Source organism: Periplaneta americana, chromosome 1 (genome assembly GCF_040183065.1).
Source record: "Periplaneta americana isolate PAMFEO1 chromosome 1, P.americana_PAMFEO1_priV1, whole genome shotgun sequence".
NCBI classification, from domain to species: domain Eukaryota; kingdom Metazoa; phylum Arthropoda; class Insecta; order Blattodea; family Blattidae; genus Periplaneta; species Periplaneta americana.
The window spans coordinates 84,637,935-84,655,819 of record NC_091117.1 but is presented as its reverse complement, the minus strand read 5'-3'; the positions used below and the strand labels follow the sequence as shown (position 1 = coordinate 84,655,819).

The 17,885-nt window shown below is 34.1% G+C and overlaps 1 protein-coding gene across 4 annotated transcripts in view; it reads right to left on the bottom strand.

Annotated features, from left to right (window-relative positions):
* Positions 1-16,781, bottom strand: part of LOC138697675 (aldo-keto reductase family 1 member B1-like) — a 28,234-nt gene extending 11,453 nt beyond the window's left edge. For 3 of the 4 annotated variants that reach the window (XM_069823148.1, XM_069823130.1, XM_069823157.1), the window contains exons 1-4: positions 16,626-16,781; positions 6,348-6,515; positions 2,607-2,723; positions 972-1,166 (exon numbers count right to left, since the gene is read on the bottom strand). In XM_069823148.1, the coding sequence (XP_069679249.1) occupies positions 972-1,166; positions 2,607-2,723; positions 6,348-6,515; positions 16,626-16,703 (558 nt within the window). In that variant the 5' untranslated portion in view covers positions 16,704-16,781. The remainder of the gene's footprint in view (positions 1-971; positions 1,167-2,606; positions 2,724-6,347; positions 6,516-16,625) is intronic. The other variant, XM_069823139.1, reaches the window with a different exon arrangement.
* Positions 16,782-17,885: the final 1,104 nt, after the last annotated feature.

The following is a 17,885-nucleotide window of genomic DNA, read 5'->3' as shown; positions in this document are numbered from 1 at the left end:
TTTATTTATTTATTTATTTATATTTATGCGCTGGACAACAGCCATTGGCCAATATAAGACCAGCACAGAGATACAATTAATAGAATAAAATGAGCAACTATGATAGAAATTAAATAATTTGAGATAATAACAAAATGAACATAGATTACAATGATTAATTTACAAGAATTAATATTATACAGTAATATTTTATGGAAAGGAGTTGATTCTTACAAAAGTATTATCAATTTGTGTATACGGATTATTAAAATAATATTAGCAAAGACATTGCCATGTTCTAATACTTCTATACATTGAACAGATCGAAGTTGCGTAGGCCTACATTTAAGTTAGCATTTTTAATACATCTGGAGACCGGCGAGGAAGATTTAGAATTTCTAATATAGAAGAGTTTGTGATGTCTCATGTTCTTCTTAGGAATACGAAGGCTGACACTGTTTAAGAAAGATTGACAATTAATATCACCTTTAAGCACCTTACATAAGAATAAGTAATCGAGATTATGACGTCTAGCATACAAGGTTCGACATTTAAAGTGCTCGCATTTTTTATCATAGTTATACCCGGAGTTATCAGGCAGAAATCTGTACGAACATAATGAAATAAATTTCCTTTGAATATTTTCCAGTTTTGCCGAATCAGTACTAGTAATAGAGTTCCAAACTACAGATGCATATTCGAGTTTCGATCTCACTAATGTATAGTATAGTATTAAAAGAGAGTCAGGTGTTGAAAAAAATAATTGACCGAATTATTCCTATCATTCTTATTGCATGGTTATAAATATAATCAATGTGGTTGTGAAAATATAATTTATTGTGAATACACCGAGGTCTCTAATACAATCTTTTCTGTTAATTAATACATTTTTAGATGATAGTTTTAATAATAATAATAATAATAATAATAATAATAATAATAATAAATCTATTAACGAAGTACCTACATTCTTCCTCAAGGCAAACTCTTACCTGATTGACAACTGGTTTTATAGTTGCAATTTCCAGAACCCTGTCTATCTGCTGACTGTTGAAGTTGGATAGTCCAATACTTTTTACTAGTCCCAGCTCTACACACTTCTCCATTTCTCTCCACGTGTCCACATAATCTGCGTCGCTGTAGATCAATTTACCGTTTTCGTCTTTTGGATCAAAGACGTCTCCTTCCTAAATAAATAATAAGTAGCTATTAAATCACATAGCCAAATTTAAACCAATTGTTTTCTGCTTCATGTTTATCCTTTGTACATGGAGACGATAACAAAATTTATAACAGTAGAACTTTCCGTTGTGATCTAATTCTTTGGTGTTTGGAATGCGTTTTTGGAAAAGTAAGTTTTTCAACATTCTCTTCATTCTACTTTTTCCGGAGGGAAAATGAAATTGATTAATACTCATATAATTCTAAAGGAAATTCTATTCTGAAAAGGAAACCTTGGACAAATCCATGTCTTATTTTTAAATGTATTTTAATGCACCGAAGACCTGTATTTTAAAAAAAAAAAAGCCACCCTAAATAAGGGTTCGAATAGATCGGCCTACTAATCAATTCATAAAGAATAATCATTAAAACCAATTGTGTGACAATTTGAATGGAAAAAGAAAACATTAAGATAAATGATACGAAAACATAGGAAATCATTTACAATAAAAGTTTGTTGGGTACAAATGATTACTAATTATAGCTAAGGATGATTTTAACACATGAGATCCTATGGCATCAATCGTTACATCATAAATTTTAAATTGTTTAAGTTGATTTAAAGTTTCTCGTGGGATCGTGCCACGGGCACCGAACATGAGCCCAAAACTCTCCAACGTGTGATGTGGTATTGTGCTCCGAGATGCTGACAACAAGGCTAATAGATGACTTGTTTCTTGTGGCTGTTGCTCATGCACCTCGAAACGGATTGTGGGATAAAGAATGACACCCTTATCCTTCTGCCGAACAATTATGATATCAGCACGTCTAGTAGAGCCATCAGAAGTGACGCAACCAACCTCCTCATAAACCTCATAGGAAGCATTCTGACGGATTGAAGATGCGATGAAAATCTATTTTGATTGCAATAGGACTATTTGTCATTCAGAATGGATATCTATTGCTAATAGCCTTAATTGGAGAACAAATCAAGAGAGACACTTTCAGAATAGCATTAAGTTAGAGATTTCTCTTGTCTCATGAAGTAACCTATTTTCGAAGGTCTTAAGGTGAATTTCTACCGTAGAGATCCTTCACATGTAGTCAATACAATTTATCAATTTTATAATTCCGAACATTATAGCTTCTTTATCTTTGTTTCCAGATGAAATGCATAATGTGTGAGTCCCCACTTGTTCACATCGCATTACATAAAAGGTGTGGTAAGGATGATTACTTTTTAGTAGGGCCATTAAAAAGGACACTAAATTGTATTTAGTAATTTTCTTAATGTTGTGAATCCCCCCCAAGTGAAAATAGTGACGAGTGAATTGGTTGTACTGTAGTTGAGATATTCGCTGTCTTGCATAATTCTTTAATCCTAACAGTAGCATCATTCCATTGTTTCTGAATAAGTCGTGCAGTAAAAACTGCGCGTTGAGCTAATAATCACAGTTAAACCTCACCTTTAGAGCTACAGGGAAATGAATAAGATAAAGATCCAAATAATCCAGACTCATTGCTTCGAGAGTTTTCTTGCAGGCTGGCACCACTAGATCTTCCCGATGATACGTACCCCAAAGCTGGAACACAATAAATCAGTTTGAACTTTGACAAAGTTGCTTTGTCATTTGGATTAAATGACTTCGTTAAAATCTTATGCAACTTATTTTGTTGGTTTAATGGATGTCCGTATTTGCGTCTATTTGGAAAGTTGTATTACTGTCAAACGTCACAGATCTTAAATTCTGAGAGGTGGAGTGTGGAGCAGTGGAAATTATATCAAGTAGGGAAGCTCAGGCATATAGCAGTTACTGACGTCAATGTAAAGTCAAGGTGCAGCTAAAACATTGGCTGTGTTTTAATGTTGCGGGTTCTGAATTAACGAAAACTTGTAATAAGACGAACAAATTTCGACGTGAAACATTTTTATTCAGCTTTCAAACTGGAAAATATGTAATACTTTTGAGTAAGATGAAGTTCCTAAAGTTGATTATAAGACAGTACCCTTGCTCTCGTTATTGTATCACCCGTTAGATTGCACTTTTCAGAAATGTTTCAGAACATGGTAGGTGTACTAGTAGGAAACAGAAGAGTGAAGTGCATAAGATTTGCTAATGATATGGCGTTGTTAGCAGAAGAAGAAATTATGCTTAAGGGTATGCTACTGGAACTAAATGATAGCTGTGAGCCGTACGGGCTGAAATCAAGACGAAGACAGCCACCGGCTAAAGCATTTGTCTCCCGATTTGAAGTAGCCTTCTTGCGTGGCTTCGATTCCCGCTTAGGTTGATTACCTGGTTCGGTTTTTTCGAGGTTTTTTGCCAAACGTAAAGCGAATGTCAAGTTATGTATGGCGAGTCGTCAGCATCTTCTCACCAAATACCATCTCACTATTACCAATCTTATCGACGTTGAATTACGCACATATAGTTGATAGAGTGTCGTTAAATAACTAACTAAAAAGAGAAGACGAAGACCATGGTTATCGAAAGAGAAATATGACAGCAAATGTGCGAATTGGACACCGTGAGACAGTAGAACAAGTGGACACTTGAAATACTTTCGAGTGTGCTATAAATAGTATAGTACGTCCGCTCAAATGAGAGTACTTGGAACGTGCGATTGGACACACTTACCACAGGGAGCAAGCAGGTACGCGACTCCGAGCAGGTTCCATGTAAACAACGCTGCGTTGCCATCTCTCCCTTCTGAAGACTGAAGTGAACTTTCGTGTGCGTCTTGTTAATACAGAACTAAAACACGAACACCTCCTATTCAGAGTCGTTGAGTCACTATTTAAATCAATTACACAAGATTCCAAGCAAGCTTCTAAGCAGCGATAATCACTTTCTTTTGTCTTCATGTTCGACATACTTCACCCAATGCTTTTTATTATTGTCATCCATCACATTTACTATTAAATCACGTACTTCTTGAACAGATTTGTTTCCCAATCCATTTCTGACCGGACATTTCTCTTCAGTTCCGACCAAATGAATTCTATGGCAATGGTAGGGAGGGCAGTCGTAGTACAACATGGTCGTATTTTAATGATAATTCACCAATTACATACATCTTTTTTTTTCTGTAATGGCTACGTTTTATCTCTTGTAGTAGATGTAACTTTGTTTTTGGGACTGGTGTGGGCAAAGTGATGTTATTTTCACGTTTTAATGACATCTATTGTTGATCTAGTGGTAGTACCGGATTTACAATACGGGAATGGTATGGGGCATTATCCATAATGATGACAGACGGTTCTTCCAATCGTTTTAGCAAACATTTCTCAAACCATTCTTCAAAGATTTTAGAATTCATAGTCCCACGGTAATCAGCCGGGGCATCACACATACTTTGGTGGGTAACGAATAATGCTCCTGCAATGACACCATTTCTTCCCCTCGCATGTAAAATTACCATTCGTTGTCCTTTACCTGAATAAAAATTGTCATCACAATAACTTGATCCATCTGACCAACGACACTTTACTCCGTCATAAGTGTCATACTATGTTTCGTCTAAGTATACTTCTTCATATCCCAGTTGCCGATAATACTCTATATTCCGTAAATACAAGAAACGCCACATCCTTATTCGTAATGATTCCGTTGCTGCTGGTTGAGATTCATGAATTTTATATTTAAACCTCATTGAATGTAATAGTTGCATTAAAGTATTTCTTTGATACGGAAACTCATATTGGGTGCCTTGTGTTTTATCACGCATTGCAGCCACCGGCGTGGCTCAGTCGGTTAAGGCGCTTGCCTGCGGTCTGAAGTTGCGTTCGGGCGCGGGTTCGATCCCCGCTTGGGCTGATTACCTGGTTGGGTTTTTTCCGAGGTTTTCCCCGACCGTAATGTGAATGCAAGGTAATCTATGATGAATCCTCGGCCTCATCTCGCCAAATATCATCTCGCTATCACCAATCTCATCGATGCTAAATAACCTAGTAGTTGATACAGCGTCGCTAAATAACCAACTAAAATTAAAAAAAATAAAATAAATTACGCATTGCGTTGAAAAGTTTATTTGACGTTGGAACTATTTTATTTTTGATTTATATTATATGGAACACAAAAGCCACAATATACATTTATTGTCCTCTGCCTTGTTCTGCGCTAACTGCATTATATTTGCGGGCTCGTCTGAAACCGAATACTATATGAACTTGTTCTCGAAGCACTGACTTAGATCTGTCAACAGCGCTGGCGTACCAACAACCAGCCGCGTGCTTCAAGACTGAAACACCTGACGCCTCCCGCTCAAAGTATGTGCAAGTGGCTCTTATTTGAGCGGACGTACTTTAACATGAACTGCTGCCAGGAAGTTCAAAGGAGGACATCAATGGCAAAGGAAGGCTTTAATGATACAAGTAAATAAACAATATTAGGCTGTATTAAATTTAAAAATTACTATTATTAGACTCTATTATTATTATTATTATTATTATTATTATTATTATTATTATTATTATTATTATTATTATTATTATTTTCTCAACCTCTTATAAACCGCTCTTTGATTCCCCAGAGGGCTTCGACTTCCTTTTGGTTGGGAATCACTCAGGACACAATTTTACAGAAGGCATTGAGAAAACGTTTTCGTATTGAATAGGAAGACCAAGCTTTGATATAATAATAATAATAATAATAATAATAATAATAATAATAATAATAATAATAATAATAATAATACTTTATTTTTTGTGACAGAGCTAAGACCATGAGGTCTTGTCTTCCATTCAACCAGAGGATAAAAAGGAAATAAATGTATGATAATATAATGTAAATACAACACGAAGTTAAAGGTATACCTAAGACAGGATCGAAACAGAAAAAAATATGCTTAAGCCAGAGGATTATGGAACTTAAATACTTACTTAAACTAGACGACAAATTAAATTATATGATTACTTTATACTCTGAGCTTATCCATTGAAGTGTTCGGCACTTTCCACCACTCTGAATGCTAGAATCGAAAGTTAAAAATTTTTAATTTCGGTCAGAATTTACCCTGGAACTAGTACCTAGCTCTCCCGTATCTCTGATTGAGAAACTTTGTCATAGAGAATCTTTCGTTCTAATTCCCCATTAGCTACTTACAAGCTATGTACTGTACATCGAATTCTTGGTTAAATTCTAAAAACGAATAACATTCACGTGGAACAAACAATGTCGTTAAACTTGAAACTGATATCTATTTACCTTGTTCGTGACGAATAGCTCTTCTCTCTTAACAGGACCCTCTGCAATTTTCTCTTTAATAGCTTGGCCAACTTCGTGCTCATTGCCATAATACACAGAAGTATCGAAGCTACGATAACCTACATCAATGGCGTCTTTGACGATTTGCAGCATCTCTCCTGGTTTGGCCTGTAAATTTACTGAGATATTAGAATTTACAAATTACATAATATTAAATCCTGTTTTCGAAGCTTAGAGCGGATTGGGTATGAAGCTCTTTCTGTGGAACACTGGGGTTAATCTTAGTGGGCTGGACAGAGGTCGCTAGGGCTGTACAATTACTCGTAAAAATGTTTTCTAAGTGATAACGTAAATTACGCGTAAAACGCGTAAAATGTGTAGAGAAACATAAAGTACACAACAAAACTAGAAAAAAATAAAAGTATTAAAACAAAACATAGTTTTGGGATGGTTAATAGTATTATGTAGGCTATGACCATTTACATTTTTACTACGTCATACTACTTTTGACTTATAAAACGGTGCAGAACGACATGTTTCAACCAATCATGGCTGCTTATCCCACAATTTTTATCACTTCTCTAGCATTCGTTTTATCACCTCCCTGGAATTTGTTTTTATCACCTCCCTACCATTTGTTTATCACCTCTCTAGCATTTCTTTGTTTTCTTCACCTTCCTAGCATTTGTTTCTTTGCTTGCCAACATTGTACTTTCAATAATTATTGTAACTTTTAAAATGATTCATGTTTATTTCTTCATCTTTAATTAAAACTTTTATATCATTTATCTTTTATAATATGTTATAGCTTCTGATGTATGAGATTATGGATAGTCACGTATCAGAGATTGTTTAATATATATTGATAATTGAAGTGGAATGCAACTGTTTTAATGAAAATGAAACTGAATCGGCAAACCTATTTGACTAGTAATCGTCCATAGAGTCCAATGAAGATTGTGTAGTTGACACAATGGTAACACGAGAGCAGCTAATCATAACGCACTACTATCATCTAGCAGAATATTTGTAATGATGAGATGGTACAATAATATATTTTGAAAACAGTTTAGCGTTTTAGAAAGTCAATTAATATTTTGTTGTATTAGAGTATTTTCTTTTGTTCTAGTCTTTATATACTTTCTTCTAATTGTGTAATAGTCAATTAAATCCCACTCGAGTTTTGATTTTGTGTAGGTAAATCAAAACATCTAGTGATATTACCGTAGATAAAAACAAAAATGTTTAACCTTTTGAGGCACAAATGTTATTTTTATGTTTTTCATATCATGGATCATAAGGAAGCTTCGATCAATTTTTTCAAAATTTTAACTCTGCACACAATTTTAAACACAGATGGCACCTCTATGTATCCTCAAGAGATGGTTACATAGTGGAACATCTGTGCTATAATTGTAGAGAAATAAAGAAAAACGGTGGTTCTCCTGAACAACCACTATGCTGCAAAGGGTTAAGAGGCTTAAAAAACAAAATTCTCATTCTCACTTTTTACGTGTTCTTAACGTTTATTAGAACGTTACAAACTGTCATCATCAAAATCATAATTATATACATGTCGCTATTCCACGCGTGCTTGCGCGTGCGCTAGATTCTGTGTTTTAATTCTAGCCTTCGCATTCATACAAGAAAATTCCTTTCTTTTTGACACTGTGGTCGGTCAGAAGTCTGAACGGCAATATAATAAGATGCCGGAGGTTGCGTTGAAAAAAAAAAACATATTTTCAAATGAAAAAAACCGCCCTAAATAAGGGTTCATAGATCGGCCTACTAATCCATTCACGATGAACAGTGATTAAAAACAATCAAGTATGCGACAAAATAAAAGGAGAACAATAATTCTAATAAAACATTATAAGATAAATAATGAGAAAACATAGGAAATCATTTACAATAAACATTTCTTGAATATAAATTATTACTTAAGATCTCAGCGTATTCAGCTCAATTTGAAAGTGCTTTTCTCTAATTTTATTGGTCTTTTATCCATAATATCTCAAGAGACCATCATACCTTCGAAAGTTCCAAGAAACTGCTTTAAATATAAATTTTATTACATACTTAAGTTACAAAATCAATCAGAGGTGAATATTAGTGTGGTTGAGAGTAACAAATAGATTATAAACATTTAAAGACGACATTAAGATATGTGGATCGTAGGCGGAGACTAAGAGGAAGGCAGTAAATAGGAGAGATTGGAGAAAGCTGGATTCACAGTGAAAGATCTGCCCTTGGGCAGAACACTATGAATGAATGAAAAGTGTGAAATAAAACTTAGCAATGAAAATTAAAATTACAAAGTGTAAGGCAGTGATATTTTCAGTGTTGGGAGTGAAATCAGATATGTTTTAGAATAAGTAGTTAAATATTGTGTACAATCAGCAGATGTTTCTTTTCTACAGTTGTTACATAGTGTGAATATACAGATCAGATGCGTAAAAGACTAATTTTCTTCAATGTACTGATAATACAAACAACTATTTAATAATGTTCCATTTTAAACTTTAATTATCTTACAGTAGACGCTAGACCTATTTTAGCGCGAAGATTTATGGAGACTGAAAAATTAAGTTCTTTTGTTGTAATAGAGACTACTTCTTGCAATAGGACTTACAACAATAACGAATTTATATGGATTTGACTTTAGAATTTTAGTAACGGCTTTAAATTCCTCGTTTGTTTCTAGTCAACGAATACGCAGAAAGATATTAGTTTTTAGCAACTGGGAAAGTAGAAAGGAACATATTGAGGCAGATTTTATTTAGTTATGCTTTGTATACACGGTTCCTGTTTGCTTCTTTTATTATTTATATTAATTATTCAAAATACACTGCTCCGCCGATTTAGTAGAATGCGTTTGAATCTAAAGAAAGCAGAAAACAGTACAACGTGATCTGTTGTTGTGACGAGAATCCAAGCGCCTGCATACCGGTACGGTATCATATCACAAACACGTTCACGCCTGAGTACTTCTCATAAAGTAAATATTATTCAACGCCTTGGAAACAGCGCAAATATTAAGGATATTCCTGCAGAGTTTAAGGTAACATTTCTTTCTTTCTTCCTTTCTTTCTTTCTTTCTTTCCTTATTTGTTTCTTTCTCTCATTCATTGTTTCTTTCTTTATTTCATCCCTTCCTTATTTATTCATTCCTTCTTTCTTTCTTTCTTTCTTTCTTTCTTTCTTTCTTTCTTTCTTTCTGTCTTTCCTTATTTCATTCTTTCTTTCATTCCTCATTTCTTTCTTTCATTCTTTCTTCCTTCTTTCTTTTTTGTTTCCTTATTTATTTCTTTCTTCTCTTATTTATTTCTTTCTTCTCTTGTTTATTTCTTTCTCCTCTTATTTCTTTCTTTCTTTTATGTTTCTTTTCTTATTTATTTCTTTCTTCTCTTATTTCTTACCTTCTTTATTTCTTTTTTCTTTCTTTCCTTATTTATTTATTTGTTCTCTTATTTCTTTCTTTCTTTCTTTATGTATTTCTTTCTTTCTTTATTTGTTTCTTTGTTTCTTTCTTTATTTGTTTCTTTCATTCTTTCTTCCTTCTTTCTTATTTCTTTCTTTCCCTATTTCCTTCTTTCTTTTATTCCTTATTTCTTTCTTTCATTCTTTCTTTCTTACTTTTTTCTTTCTTTCCTTATTTATTTCTTTCTGGTCTTATTTATTTCTTTTTCTCCTATTTTTTCTTTCTTTCCTTATTTCGTTCTTTCTTTCATTCCTATTTCTTTCTTTCATTCTTTCTTCCTTCTTTCTTTCTTTTTTTCTTTCCTTATTTCCTTCTTTCTTTCATTCCTTATTTCTTTCTTTCATTCTTTCTTCTTTCTTTCTTTTTTCTTTCTTTCCTTATTTCCTTCTTTCTTTCATTCCTTATTTTTTTCTTTCATTCTTTCTTCTTTCTTTCTTTCTTTTTTCTTTCTTTCCTTATTTATTTCTTTCTTTCCTTATTTCTTTCTTTTATTTCTTTCTTTTCTTATTTTCTTCTTTTTTTCATTCCTTATTTCTTTCTTTCGTTCTTTCTTCTTTCTTTCTTTTTTCTTTCTTTCCTTATTTCCTTCTTTCTTTCATTCCTTATGTCTTTCTTTCATTCTTTCTTCTTTCTTTCTTTCTTTTTCTTTCGTTCCTTATTTCCTTCTTTCTTTCATTCCTCATTTCTTTCTTTCATTTTTTCTTCCTTTCTTTTTTCTTTCTTTCCTTATTTCCTTCTTTCTTTCATTCCTTATTTCTTTCTTTCATTTCTTCTTCCTTTTCTCTTTACTTATTTATTTCTTTCTTTCGTTTATTTCTTTCTTTCCTTATTTCCTTCTTTCTTTCATTCCTTATTTCTTTCTTTCATTCTTTCTTCTTTCTTTCTTTCTTTTCTTTCCTTATTTCCTTCATTCCTTATTTCTTTCTTTCTTTTCTTATTTCTTTCTTTCCTTATTTCTTTCTTTTTGTTTCCTTATTTCTTTCTTTCTTTCATCCCTTATTTCTTTCTTTCATTGTTTCTTCTTTCTTTTTCTTTTTTCTCTTATTTATTTGTTTCTTCTCTTATTTCTTTCTTTTTCTTTTTTCTCTTATTTATTTGTTTCTTCTCTTATTTCTTTCTTTCTTTCCTTATTTCCTTCTTTCCTTCATTCCTTATTTCTTTCTTTCATTCTGTCTTCCTTCTTTCTTTCCTTATTTTTTCTTTCTTCTCTTATTTCTTTCTTTCTTTCCTTATTTCCTTCTTTCTTTCATACCTTATTTGTTTCTTTCATTCTTTCTTCCTTCTTTCTTTCTTTTTTCTTTCTTTCCTTATTTATTTCTTTCTTCTCTTATTTCTTTCTTTCTTTCTTTCTTTTCTTATTTCTTTCTTTGTTTCCTTCTTTCTTTCTTTCTTTTCTTGTTTCTTTCATTCTTTCTTCCTTATTTCTTTCATTCTTTCTTTTCTTATTTCTTCATTTCTTTCTTCGTATATTTCTTTATTTGTTTGTTTATATACTTATATTTATTATTTGCTTATATTTCTATTTACTTTTACTTATTCATTCATTCATTCATTCATTTATTATTTATTTATTTATTTATTTATTTATTTATTTATCATTGTATTTCATAGATATATTCTAAGAAATAGAATTGATTTGTATTAACGTTGTATCATTTTTACTTTTTATAATAAATTAACAACTCTTAAATACCTATTCCCGTGTGGTCGATTTTTTACTCTCCATAATAATCCTGGATTTTCATGATGTACCTATCAATGATTCTTCCCGATTGCAGGGAAATTGCTCCGCGTGTTATATCTGCAGTGCCTGGGAAAAGTGACATAAGTCAGTTTCCACAAACATTTTTTGATAATTTATTGACAACTTACGGAACATCTGCTCGCTTGGAAAAAGAGACATAAGTATAATTCATACAGAAAAAAATAAAATCGACATAAACCAGTATAAGTTGTCAATAAATTATCAAAAAAGGTTTGTGGAAACTGTCACTTTTCGCAGGCACTGCAGATATTTAAGTAGGTAGACACTGGCTTTTTCTTATATCGACAGAGTAGTGTATTCACCTTCCTCCTCATAAAGGATTGACGGACTGGAGTAAGTATTCTTAGATATACTTAATCAAATGAGGCTCTGAATCTATTAACTAGATCATTCCTGTCCACTGTTTAATAACCCCATAAGAAGAAGTCCATTGGAATCATAACAGGTGATTGTGAGGGTCATTCCTGTGGACTATGGACATCAGTCCATCTTTCATTATACTGTCGATTAACAAGTACAGTCGGCCTAGGAAGCGTAGTCGGTATAGCGCTGGCCTTCTGTGCTCGAGGTTGCGGGTTCGATCCCAGGTCGATGGCATTTAAGTGTGCTTAAATGAGACAGGCTCATATCAGTAGATTTACTGGCATGTAAAAGAACTCCTGCGGGACAAAATTCCGGCACACCGGCGACGCTGATATAATCACCGCAGTTGCGAGCATCATTAAAAAAAAAAAACATAATTTTTTAATAAGCGCGCTTGTAGTAAGTGACGTGTGCACATGGTGATCATATTCTTGGTATCACAAATGAAGCCCTTTTGCTAATACGCTTACTCTGATAGGGCGGGGAGTCTTTCTTCAAGGAACGTATGTATATGTGGGTCGAAGGTGTTCTAAGGCAAGCATGGGCAATATGTTCCCGCGCGGCACTGTATACACCACCCCTTCATTCCTTTCTCCACAAATTTCCACCTATCCACCGCTGTGGAGTAACGGTTAGCATGCCTCACCGTAAAACGAGCGGTCCCGGGTTCAAATCCTGGTTGGGACAAGTTACTTGGTTGACGTTTTTTCCAGAGTTTTCCCTCAACCCATTAAGAGAAAATACTGGGTAACTTTCGGCGCTGGACCCCGGACTCATTTCGCTGGTATTATCACCTTCATCTCATTCAGACGTTAGATAATCACAGCAGTTGATAAAACGTCGAAAATATCAAATTAAAATAGACTACGATAGGCTATATCCTACCTGTCAGCGTGTACGTACAGTAAACACAGGTTGAATTCGGTACCATAGCGTCTTAATTGGGGATGTGTAAAGTGGTGGAATAAGGCGAATATATTGTAGGTTTCGTTTCAGCTTTCAGAATCATGGTAACAAGACTATTTTGTCATTATGAATAAGGTTTAAGTTCAATGCCTCAACTGTTGCGTTGAGATTTACATAAAAATTATAATATCAGACTTCTCTTCGATCTTGAACATAAGAATGATTTTGCAAACATAAACTTATAGATTAGAGTTTAAAATAGGATTGTCAAAAATGGTTTGTGTTAGTGAAATATCTGTTACGTGCGATAAAGCAACGTGTTATTTTAATTTAATTTGTTGTGCAGGTTGAAAGACTGAGAAAGTTTTCAATAAGCTACAAGAATAATTTGTTACCAGCGTAGCGCGCCATTTGCGACAGCGTCATCTCCGACAGTGGTCATTATGTGTGACATTTCGGTCAATCTCATGTAACTGCAGGTGGTTTTTCCAATAACACAATTTGTATCCGCATCATTTGCGATAGTAGAAGATTCTTAAGAACTCTGTAACTTTTTCTCACACTTTTTCTAGGTTTGAGACTATCTACACTTCCTGAAGTAGGCGGGTATGTGGTTTAAAAAGTTGCATAAATTGTAAAATGATATTGAAAACAATGTTTTCTATAAGCCGTGCATAAAGCTTAATCAATTTTAATATATTTCATTTTTCCCTTTTTCTCCTTCATGTTCTTCTGTCACATAAGAAATTGTCCTATTCGGCTTCTTTTTTTCCCGGATATTTATTAAAACGAACAAGTTGGGATGTGGTCTTCTTGAAAGGTCTCCGATTCCATCCTTCCAATGCGTTGTTGGTTCTGTGTCTTCTTTTGTAACAATTCCACATACTGATGAGTATTCTATCAATTTCAAGCCACTGATTCACAAAAATGTCGTTGAATTCTGTTACTTTACGGTCGTAAAGTAATGTTCCATGATATATAACCAGGCACTTTCAACGTTCTCTGGCTATAAGAACGCCAATAATGTACACATACGGTTGTGAAGTCGAATCGCTTGGTCCTCGTAAGAATGAACTAAACCAAAGTGTTGAACCTTACACCAAATGCACTGGTAACGAGTCACAGAAAGAAAAATTATGAATCTGTTGCAAATGACGCACTTGTTTATCAAGTTGTCGAGGGGAATATTAGCACTGTCGGGAATGGTACACTGTCGCAAATAACGCTGTCGCAAATGTTGCGGACTCAAAACCAGCAAGGAATTGTATGAATTATTACCTAATTACAAGTCTTCTAACTTGCATAACTTCACACCTAAAATCCTGACAATCTTTGAATCCACGTCTTTCTGAAACAATTATTGTGCAGTGGTGACACGTTGAGTGTGGGGGTTGGAGGGGAAAAGGAGAACGGAGCTTTTCATTGGACCTCGCGTGAAAATGTTGTCTGCCAACGAAAATCTGGCAACGGGATCACGGAGACAGTGTAGCCAAACTTCCCAGTTCATTTCCAGTACCACGCGCATTACGAGTCGCATTTTGTACCAGCGTCATTAGCCCGTGCTTTCTTAAAAACCGCAATTTTAATTACTAATATTGTTGCTAGTGTTATCGAGAACTATATGCAGTAGTTATTTTAAACATATCGGTGACAAACACTGAACACGCTTTGAATCTCGCACCACTGTGTGGCAACAGAGCTCAGAAAGAGAGCAATAGAACGTTGCTTCCGGTTTAGTCGGTTCATAACCTGGCTTTTAGTATAGTGTCTGTAAGGAGCAGAGAGAAAGTGTAGTAATAGCAAAAAAAAAAAACCGGACAGACTCTTGTAGCTGATTTCAGAGTCACAGATTCAAATTTTGTTAGTCACAAAACACATCCATCTTGTATAATTAATTGTAACAATGAAATTTATTGCATTTGTTCGATTCTTACCGTCTTTTGTTTCCTTCAGTGCCTCAAACTTACAGACGAAAAAACTTTGAGAGTTTTATTTTTACCTGGCATCAATATTACATTTATACCTCTATTCGGCAAAGATAACTGCGAATTTTTACATTAAATAGCAATACACACCTATGGCTTCACTGTCAATATTGAAATTACCACAGTTTGACACAATACACAGCACAGGATTCTTTTGTATCAGCTACAAGGGTCCGGTTTCTTTTTCCACTACTGCACATCCGACTCTCCTCAATAGTAGACCTGCTTGAGTGACGTGAGGTTGTATCAGAATGCCGGAACAAAAATCCAACAAAGAACAGATAATAAGGAGGACTACTGAATTCAGAACATGGGGAAATTGTGTTTGACTTAATTGATAATGATATTTTTTGTAATTTAATATTTGTTTCGAGTTAATTTGAAACATAAGTAATCTTGTGAATGTAAATTCTATTATGAGTTCATTCATATGGAGCGGACTGTATAAGCATAAGCAGTTGCGCGTGCGCACAAGAATTTTGTAAACACAGAGCTCTACGTACGATGCAGCGTAGCCTATAACAATTATTTCAGTTCTAATCATTACACTTGCTCATTTTCAATAAACTATCTGTAAGGTTTTCGAGAAAAATGTTGAATTTAATCGTAAGTTATCTACATGTTTAAGAAAAGTGTCATTGTCTAACTCAAGATTGGGGTGAATACGACAATGGGAAGAACATGCAAAAGAGAGACCCCATTCTAAAATTCACTTACAGTGAATCCAGGTAGTTCAGGCTGTTAAAGATGGAAAGAAGATAATGAGGCAACAGGCCGAAAGAAAACACTGCCAGTACCAGCTGAGAGAAGTATTTCTGAAGGAGACTGCATAATTTCAGAAGATGAAGGCAATTCAACATTGTCCGAAGATGAAGAAATTGATGAGGCAGTTCACCTATGAACGTGACTTGGAAAAAAATGTTGATGAGGAAAGGTACTGAAAGTTATCAATTCAGAACAGAAATATCTGGGAACTTTTCTCCGAGAATCTTGCAATGTGTCCAACATTTATGTGTTTCCAAATGTAGCTGAAGAATTTGAGTTACAGCAGGCACAATTTCTGACAGTTCTGAATCCACCAGGTGCTAGAAGGGGAAGACATCGATTTAATGGCTTGTGTTGAGTTATGGTAAAGTTTTGTGTTATAATATGTAATTTTCTCTATTAAATTAATAAAGTAGTTTTTTTTAAGATAAGAAATGTCCCTATTCGTCCCAATGTACACTAGAATAGAGACATCAAGCTGAAATAATGTGTGTCCCTATTAACTCCAACACTGGTGTGAATAGAGAAACGTCTAAAAAAATATGTATGTAAAATTGCAGTTACAAGACAGTGTTTTCAATAGGCAATTGAAACATGAACAGCTTGTTCTAATGATAAAATTTTATTGGGTCGAAACAGACTAATTGGTTTAAAAGTGTAGAGGTAAAAACTATTAACACTGTCTCTATTTACCCAATTTTACGGTATAGTTAATTTGTTCATGGAAACCTTTCTTAGATTTGTGATAGGATAAATGACATCATTGCAGACGCCGCTTGAGCAGTACAAGTCTACATACACTGCGTGCTGGGTCAGATGAGATATAACAGGGCAAGAGGATACGAAACCGGTAAAACTGCTCAAGTCTTTCGAAGAATAAGGGAATCTTGACCGAGTACAACCACTGTCTTCCACGACTCTAGTTTACAGTGCCCTCCGTCGTGAGCCACCATGTTACATAAACATTTTTCAATGTTTGCGAGAATGTTATACTTTACTTAACGAATACTTACTTGAGATGTTCCCAGTCCTAGTACGGGCATCAGTGTATTGTTATTCAGTCTTATAGTAGGCAGCACTGTCTTCGACATTTTAATACACAAGTAAACACAATGAAGAACGAACTGCTGGTTTCAGTCTGTATTTATCAGTAGCAAGGGATTACTTAACAGGAGATTATGGAACTTGTTTAACAGCTCTGACTATACAACCTGTTTTTCATGGTTGGTATTGTATGGAAATTTAGCAGTCTGATACCGATAAAACTTTTTTTGTGTTTTGAAGTAATGAAGGACAAAGCGAAACAGTACTGCACTTCGGTATGCTTTATAGATACCGTGGAAACCACGTTGTTGCGTTTGAGTACAATCCCTGGTCATGTTATACAGGGTGATTCACGAGGATTTACCATCCTTTACGGAGCTATTTCTGAAGACATTTTGAGCAAAAAATGTCATATGAACATAGTTCCTATTCTCAATATTTTCAGAGTTAAACTAATTTAAAGTTGTTTGTAAAATACGTTTTTTCTTTAGTTTGAAGGTAAAAGAATAATACAAATAGAGAATGAACCATTCAGAAGTATCATTTCTTTAATCGGGAAGTATTATGGAGCTAAAAATGTGCTGTGAACTCCTTAACTGCTAACCGAAATAAATTAATGGAGTGTTATGATAAATGGAATTCGCAACGTTTAGTTAAAGAAATTTTGAGTCGTGTTTCTACAGTGAATTTACAGTAGAGGTGAACAAAACTAAATATGAAAGTAAAGAGATTAATTATGGTGCTAGACAAGGGTGTCATTTGTCACCCGCAATTTTTTATTGACGAACTTGTAAAACAGTGGAAGAAAGATTAAAAATATAATTTTAGAATTATATTAGAATATTATATAGAATTTTATATTAAAAATTGTCAAACTTTTACCCCCTTTTACTGGTTCACGGGGATAACTTAGCATGTATTTCAAAAGAGAACTTTACAATACAGGTGCCACATGACAAGCAGTTTTGCTTCCAAGAGCTGTGTGACAAATTTGGTTAGTATTATTTGCTTCACCGAAATATTTAATTCCGTAGACCTACTATTTTAGCATTAATAACAGTACTATTGGCACTGTATTATTTGCTGCTGTCAGATGAAAATAGCTGATACAGAAGACAGGTTACAATGATATGAGTAAGTACATCAAATTAATATGGATTGGAAATGTCTATAAAGAAGCTAAAGTAATTGCATTTGATGGGGCCTACTCCTTTAAAGGCAAAAATATG